The following is a 9,080-nucleotide window of genomic DNA, read 5'->3' as shown; positions in this document are numbered from 1 at the left end:
ATCTTGTTCGATCTTGTTTGATCTCATTTCCATTTATCAACTGATCAAGATGTGGAATACTGTTGCTTAAATCTTCATTAGTAAAAGACTGAAGAAAAAGTTAAATTTAATAAGCTAGCCATCTCATAATCATCAGATACTAGCCTTCCTTTATCATCCCTCAAGGGTCCTATCTCCATCCTACCATTTAAACACGTTTAGAAGTATGCTGACAATTATATTAAGTTTATTCACCAATTTAGATTTATCAAGTTTATTTCTACAAAAATATGTGTTTTTGTTATTGTTTCTTTCTATTAAGCTATCTTTATTTTTGAAGGAATAGGTAGGTTTTTATAACATACCCAAAAAAAAGGAAGAAAACATTAAAATATTTCTGAGTTTTTGTTTAAAAAATACATAAAGTTTTTTTTTATCAGGTTTCAACCCACAGTGACGATGATGATGATATTATGGATGCCCACATCAATTCGGCTGATCACAAGCAAGTATATGCTTGTGTTAGTAATAGTGAGGTTGGTGCCCATTTTCATAGCATCCTTAAAGAAGCTTCAGCTGAACCCAAGCTGGGACTGATATTTTGCAATGATCGCTTCTTCTTCAAACCACACCACTATTTTGTGGATTTTAATGTCAGAAGCACTCACCGTCATAGAAAAAAAAAGAAACCTGAGAAAAAAGAAGAATCTAAGGTACACCAGTCTCAAAGAATGAAATATAATAAACCAGGTAGGGTTAAAAAACATTGGACATCAAAATATATGTTAAATAAGGATTAAGTGTAATATAAAAAATAGTGTTTTGAATTTAATCACCTTTTTTTTTCCATCTCACAATATTTATATTCCTAAAACAAACATAATTTCATATATATAGTTAGACACCAAGTTTTGGTGGTGATTTATGTTTTCTACTAATATTTAAAGTTGGATAAAAATTAAGAAAATCTGTAACTTTATATTTATTACGGCTGAGAACATTCCAGTACAGATAAGAAAAAAAAAACGCTTGAAACTGAAACCTCTAGTTTACATTTTATTGAGTGTGTTGGCATTTCATTGCTTAGGCCTAGAACTTGTTAAAGTACAGAACTTCATAACATGTTATTGGTTTAGGTTTTGGTACAAAAGAGCATTTCCTTTCTTTTAGAAGCACATGTAGGAGGAGATGTTTAAAATAGTATGAAGAACCCCTTTAAGGGGTGCTTCCTCAGGCTAGATGTAGGAATGAATTACGTAACAGAATTGAAGACCAAAATTAAATACTATCAGGAATATATGTTTAGAGAAACATGAAGGCTGTTTGAACCTGTGGGATAGATTTTAGAGTAAAGGTTAATTATATATGCAACAGTGTTGGAGTCAGATGGGGTTCGAATGGTTCATCAAACCCCCTCAATGAATTCATATGATTTTATAAAAATAAGAACCATTACAACTTGAGTGTATCACAGTCTCACTGATACAAACTTTTAGACATGACTCTGACCGTTATGAATAATAGGACTATTACAACACTATTCTCACTGATGCAAACTTTTAGACATGACTCTGACCATTATGAATAACAGGACTATTACATCTTCGATACATTAAAATGCCAGTGACACACGTGGGGTTTTAGAGTATAACCTGAGTCATGATTGTTAGTCTGTTTGATTTACTTCTGATCTATTGTTGCAATGAGCCGTTTTATTTTACTGTAGGTCTTAGACTAAAGGTTCAAAACTTTTTACAAACATGCATCAATGTATATGTACGTGTACATTTATATTTATATATATATATATATATATATGCATATATAAAAAAAAAGTCGAGAAATCGACTGTGCTTGGGTAATCCTAAACATTCAACGACTTTTTCTTTCCTTTTTTTTTTTTCAGCATTTTATAATTGAAATTCCACGTATAACAAACTCACTGCATGAGAGGATTTGAGTCTTTTTATCAGTATGAGACTACAGCATGTACAGATTATCCCAGAAGCTGAACATCTATACACATTTACAGCATATTCTGAAAATGTCCACCTTTCAGACCGATACAGTACTGAAAATTTACAGTCCAGATCACCGTCACATATTCACTAATGTTCAGTGTTATTATCTAAAAAAATCTGCAAAGAAACAAGAAAAGCATTGTTGATTTCTTCAGTGCTACGGTAGTAACCAATTTTTGAAATACCCTGAATTATATTGGTGACATGCGTATGTACGTAACAGGTTTTAAATATTCTTCAATGTGAGTACTTCTGTAGCGCATGCCCTATACGTTTTGTACAAAATATAACATCTAATATTATTAGATCGTGAATACAGCTGAATGATCAACTTGACTAATCGATTACCTATGAGCACACTGATTACATTAATTAATGTCACATAAAATAATTGGTTAATCAAAATTACGATTAAATCCGATAAGATTACAACAATAATTAACTAATCGAAATGAGTGTTTCAAGTTATTACTGCAAGTGATCAAATAATCTCATTACGATTTTTTCAATTAACTTATTTTTGTTCAGCTTCGGGCCAGCGTGGCCTGGTGATTAAGGGGTCTTCATAATTTGAGAGTCTTAGGTTTGATTCAAGTTGCCCTTTCAGCTGAAGAAGCGTTCTGTTTGTTTTTGTGTTATAGCAATGTTGCTAGGGCTTTCTGTCACTGTCCCTAATTTTCAACTGCCAACTACAGGGAAAAAAATAAGCTGGCAACACCCACTGCCAATTATTGGGCTAATCTTTAACCAAAGTATAGTGGGATTGACCATGACATTATCATGCCCTTGTGACTCAAAAGATAAAGATATTTAGTGGCACCAGGTATCGAATCTGACCATTAATTCATGAGGCAACCACCAGGCTGCCAACCTAGGGCATTATAATCTGGCTGTAAAACCTGTTTGTTGGTTAAGGGACCCTAAAGTTAGTGGTGCATGGATGCTGCCAGCCAGTTGTCTTCACTCTGGCCAGAAGTTCAAAATTAGGGACAGTATCAGGTACCCTTAGCAGCTCAGCTTTGCTATAACTCAAACAAATGTGTTTAGCTTCAGATACGTACCAACTGAACTCGCACACAACATGCTTTCCTTGGCATAACTAGACACAATGATACCAGTTATTTGTCTTTACCCTGTTGGACTTAATATATATATTACTTACTTCATTTTTTGGTACAAATTCAACCAGTGGTACATTACTTTTGACACATGTAAAGCGAAGGGGAGGGGTTGGAAGGCTCAAGCCCTCCTCTTAGCCATACATCTTTAAAATTTATGCAAAAAATGTATAATAGGAAAAGTCAAATTTAGATAGATTTATCTCTAATCTGAAGTAGTTTTCTGTATACGTTAAAATAGTTATTGAGTGAATAACAAAAACAAATCATATTTCTCATTATTCTAAGGTAGAACTTTGTATCAATCAAACCTACACACATACAGAGTAATACCGACATAAGTACTGACTTCTTGTTTTGTTATAGCTATACCTAGAGCTCAGTTAATTTGGATTTAACCTACACACACAAAGAGTAATACCAACATAAGTACTGACTTCTTATTTTGTTATAGCTATACCTAGAGCTCGGTTAATTTGGATTTAACCTACACACACAAAGAGTAATACCAACATAAGTACTGACTTCTTATTTTGTTATATCGGTATTACTCTTTATGTGTGTAGGTAAAATCCAAATTAACCGAGCTCTAGGTATAGCCCGAGCTCTAGGTATAGCTATAACAAAATAAGAAGTCATTACTTATGTGTGTGTGTAGGTTAAATCCAAATTAACTGAGCTCTAGGTATAGCTATAATAAAATAAGAAGTCAGTACTTATGTCAATATTACTCTGTGTGTGTGTAGGTTAAATCCAAATTAACCGAGCTCTAGGTATAGCTATAATAAAACAAGAAGTCAGTACTTATGTCGATATTACTCTGTGTGTGTGTAGGTTAAATCCAAATTAACAGAGCTCTAGGAAAAGCTATAATAAAACAAGAAGTCAGTACTTATGTTGGTATTACTCCTAAATACCATTTAAAAACATACAGGTACATATGACATGGAAAAGCTTAATGATAATAATGTATGTTTGTTTTGTGTTTAAACACAAAGTTACAATATAATATATATAGGAGTTCCAGAATAAGAGCTGTATTTTGAATGATCAATAAACTACTTAAATTTGCTGATGATGTTAAGGTCTCTGGTGTTGCTAATTGTGACTAGGATGCTGTTGTTTTACAAGAAGGATTTAGACCATTTGGTAAGTTGGGCAAATTAACTGCAGACGACTTTTAATTATAATAAATTGAAAAAAGAAGAGTTAGAAGTGATGTGATGGTGTAAGATTCTTAAGGAAACTGATAGCACCGATGCATCATCTTTTTTCATACTTAACAGCGATAACAGTAGGACTTGGGGACACAAATATACATTTTGTCGGGGTAGGAGTCATCTTCAGCTAAGAAAATTCTATTTTCCTAACAGAGTCGTTGACCTTTGGAATGGGTTGCCATCAGATGAGATGGAAACAGTAAACGTAAGGGAGTGGGAAGGTTTGATAAACATTTAAATGGTAATGGGTGATGTTGAGTTTATATATATAGTTCAGAGTATGGGACAGCTTAGATGGACCAACAGGTCACTCGTTATGTTAAATTTATCCTAAGGATATAAGATGATATAAAACATATCTGCATGATATATACGCTCAAAAAGCCTCTGTATTTTTGACAAGAAAATGATATGAATTTTCTTTTTTTAAATGGTATTTGACCATTATGTAAAAACTACGTCAAAGATGATTTACTGACAATAAATCAAAATTAACCGAGCTCTAGGTATAGCTATAACAAAATAAGAAGTTAGTACTTATGTCAGTATTACTCTGTGTGTGTGTGTAGGTTAAATCCAAATTAACCGAGCTCTAGGTATAGCTATAACAGTACTTATGTCGGTATTACTCTGTGTGTGTGTAGGTTAAATCCAAATTAACTGAGCTCTAGGTATAGCTATAATAAAACAAGAAGTCGGTACTTATGTCGGTATTACTCTTTGTGTGTGTCATAAAACTGAGATAAATTTATAAGTAATATAAAAAAAAAGGCGAACATATGAAAAGGAATTGTATAATTTTTAAAACCGTTTGTTAAACTGTAATATAAATAATGTTTTTTTTCTTATCAACCTATACCTTTGCAGAGGTCTTTCTTTTTATGGGTTGTTAATCTCCCCCTGTCTTCCTTAAAAAAGATCCTTATTATGTACATGACTTATGGTACGATTCATTTAAGAAAAACTTACAGCAAGTTAATTTTTATTATTCTTTATTTGCTCAAAGAAAATGTTGATCGCTGAATAGTTCATATAAGTGTTTTTCAGAAACTACTAGACATTGACTAATAATTAACAGCATGTTAATTTATTTACAAGCCAAGGACTTCTCTGTAATAACGTCATACTCTGTTCTTTAACATCAATGATTTTAGATAAAGAATTTATGTATTTAGTAATAAATATCCCAGTTTTCTTTAACAGTCCTATACTTTTGTAGCTTTCATCTACCTATACTGGTGAAGTTTTATTAAACGGTATATTCTATAAAACCTAAGAATGTTTAGTGTTATTCTGTTTTTAATCAACATCACCAAATATTGTTTATTTTCATCAACAAAAGTTCAGTAGTTTTAATAGAATAATTTTGTAAAATTTTGTAGGGAGAAACCTCAAAGAATGGTATTAACTGTATATTCAACTTATTTATAAGTTTTGTGTGTATACGATATGTTTTCATGTCTATCAGTTTAGGATTAAAAGAGTAATTTAATAATCCTAAATTATTGTAACTTAATTTGTCTTCTCATATTAAATGAAAACTTAGTTTAAAAACTTTAATTTTTAAAAAAAGCTTAAAATAGGAACATAAATTCCATATGAAAATAATCGGACATTAGTTGAATGTGATTGATTAACAAACCTGACAATTAATAGACTAACAACTTCCACTTGTCTCAGGTCTAATGATAAATATAAGTGAACTATTCTTGGTGGGAAACTAAAAAAAAAATTATTTAATTTTTGAACGTTTATGATTCTTACTCGTTTAATCCATGTTACAAGATGAAAAAACTCCCAAAACAACAGCAACACTAGATAACAAATACCACAGTAAACGGAGCTGTTAATGTCTTATGAAGACAACACGAGACCAAAGAAAACAAATAAATGTGTCGAAAGTAGTTGCTCCACTATCGAGACTTCTGACAGTTTACTTTCGTTTGTCTCTAACTGCTATACATTATATTGTGTTATTTTATGACAGCAACATTAGTAAACTTATAAATTTAGTAAAAATACAATAATAACATTTTGGAGTCAATGGTGTGGTGCAATATATATTGACTTATTTTACTAGACTGTTCAATACTGAGTATCAGGTTAGCTAGATACTGTTATTGTGAATATCTGTATTGAGACATCACTTACAAGCCAAATAAATTACACGGGAATTACATCAGAGGTTTTTATAACTTCACTCAGCAGCCTCATTTCAAAGATAAACATCTGTATACATTTTATTAAGTCCCGCTAGCTTTGGAAAATATTACAATAACAAAATATATATATCTGAAAGAGCATATTCAATTAGGATGAAAACAATTAATTGTTTTAATTATGATACAGTATTTCTTTCACATGGTTTTGTCAAAGAATAAATAATTAATTACTCATATGTATATCTATTGTAAGCTGGTGTTGTGATATAATTGATACTATGCATATGTAAGTGTACATTTTATATACAGTGTACTTACTGATTATTGTTACGATGTTTTAACATATGTATAACTGGTCCATATTTCTTGGGTTTGTTCTAAAATTTGAACTCTTTTTGTCTTCTTCTTCTTCTTAATTTTACAGTTATGAACTTCTTGGCAAAAAATTTTCCCCCCTCGTGCTATCTGTTAGGATGTGCTGTTCCAGGAATAGTGGGGACCCCTGTCAATTATTCAGCACCAGTGGAGGCAGAGACATGCCCTGGATTTTCAGGAGTATTCTTACCAGACATTCCGGGAGTTTATGTCCACCCTTTCACGGTCACGGAAGATGAGCAGTTTTTGGCCAGCTTCGATAAACGTAGCAAAAACCAAGTTCCGATGAAAGACGTATCGCAGATTATTGGCATATCTAATGACACTGAAGTGAAATGTCTTTTGTTGTTCGTTAGGGAAGTTCTAGAAGATAAAAGCCCTGTCCATACACTAATTGAACACTATCTTGTAAAACAAGAAAGAAACATTGCCATTGGAGGAGCCGTGGTTCCTGAACTTGGATTTCCTTACTCAGTAAAAAATAAATCCCGTGTCATTGCAGGAGGTGTAGCCTTTAGTGGAGAGAATGTTCTGGCTGCTTCAGTTCTTATCGAGGAACACGTAAATAGCATCAGCGATCTGGAGGCTAAGTTAAGAAAACTAAAGACGTGCAGTATCCCAGAAAAAAAATGTGTTGCCTTTATGTTTGCTTGTTGTGGGAGGGGGACTTTCTTTTACCAGAGGTCAAATGTAGAAGCTGAAATTTTTCATAAGGTCTTTCCAAAAGTGCCTTTGTTTGGACTCTTTGGAAATGGTGAATTGGGCATCAACTATTTTCCAAAGAAAACAAGTAAGAAAAGAAATATAAACTCTACCCCTACGGGAGTTAGTGGTATATCTTGGCTTCACACTTACACAACAGTATTTGTACTGTTATCCTTTGAAAACTAAAGATTGAATATTTCTTCCATATTACTGACAGCAACGAGCTAAACATCTGAATGAGTTTAAAAAATAATAAAATAGTTATTCAAGTGCTACTTCTATAATTTCATTGAACTGGAAATATTGTTTATTTAGTGCATATTTAACATAAAAACTTTAATTTTTTTTTTCCACTAAAACATTTCATTCTTTTAATGTTTATTTTTTTATTTTAAAATTTTAAGCAATTTTTTTCAAAGCATTTGATTATCAAAACAAAAATATTTCAACATATAGGTTTTAGAATTTGATTGAACACCAGATTTCTTTTTTATCTTCGCTTTTTTATATAAGTAAAAACATAAACTAAGCCTAATGTATGAATTCCTATAATCCCATGCTTTCAAAAGGTGTGCTTTTCTCCTTCAGGGGCAAACGGGTGAGTTGCCCTTGATAAATATAGGTTCACCTTTCAAAAGCACTAGGGGGTTATAGAGTTTCATAATTTTCTCAATAATTGATTTTTTGAACCTACTTGTTTTTGTAATATCATGAATACAGAAACTAAGTTTTCGACTTGTAATTCTTGCCAATATTGTAAACTCTTTAAATTATTTAGTTGGAAAGTCTTAATGCATTGTTAACAATAAAGTAGAAGCCTGTTTCTTTGAACAGTGTTAGCATCCCTAGTAACTTTTGGTATTCACCCACTTTTTAAGTCTTTTAGTTATTTTATTATCTAGTTGTCTGAAACCTAGCTGTCAGTGCAACTTGAAGTGAGTGATATAAAACATGTTTGTGTGGGTGTTCATAATTTGAAGCTAGAGCTTTCAAAAAGAACGTCATGACAGGGTAAGGTATTCTTTCAATAAATTCACAATTTTTCCTGTCATGTCAATCAAGGCTTCTAGGTTCTTTCCTCATTTGGCACGGTGTCTGACCTGTCGACAACAGCACCATAGCAGCACAGCTTCAACAACAAAACCCAAGTCAATATACAGGTTTTTTTTTTATATACCCTATTTTTATTTTTCCTTTCTTTTTTCTCCTTTTCCTTCCCAGTATTTGCCCATTTCCCCTTTTTTTCTCTCATTTTCCATGACCCAACATTCTTCCCAATTTTTAAAAATCTAACGTTGTTCTTCCCGAATTTTAAAAAATTTTAAATTATTCCTGTTCCTTTGAGACACTTATTCAACTATGTAATAACCCTAGATAAACAAACAAACCAATTTCAGCCTAATAGGATTACTTACCAAATAATGTCTCAACAAATGAACTAATCTTAGCCTAATAGTGGCAAAACATGAATTATCATGTCATATAATAATTCTGAACAAA

General features: G+C 32.0%; 1 protein-coding gene across 2 annotated transcripts in view; it reads left to right on the top strand.

The window, feature by feature from the left end:
- Positions 1-8,637, top strand: part of LOC106473416 (F-box only protein 22-like) — a 13,519-nt gene extending 4,882 nt beyond the window's left edge. For both annotated transcript variants that reach the window (XM_013934095.2, XM_013934096.2), the window contains exons 2-3: positions 420-729; positions 6,925-8,637. In XM_013934095.2, coding sequence (XP_013789549.1) covers positions 420-729; positions 6,925-7,766 — 1,152 coding nt within the window. In that variant the 3' untranslated portion in view covers positions 7,767-8,637. The remainder of the gene's footprint in view (positions 1-419; positions 730-6,924) is intronic.
- Positions 8,638-9,080: the final 443 nt, after the last annotated feature.

The sequence above is a fragment of the Limulus polyphemus genome, unplaced genomic scaffold (genome assembly GCF_000517525.1).
Source record: "Limulus polyphemus unplaced genomic scaffold, Limulus_polyphemus-2.1.2 Scaffold6156, whole genome shotgun sequence".
Taxonomy (NCBI): domain Eukaryota; kingdom Metazoa; phylum Arthropoda; class Merostomata; order Xiphosura; family Limulidae; genus Limulus; species Limulus polyphemus.
Note: the sequence above shows the minus strand (reverse complement) of the source record. Positions and strands in the feature narration are given on the sequence as shown.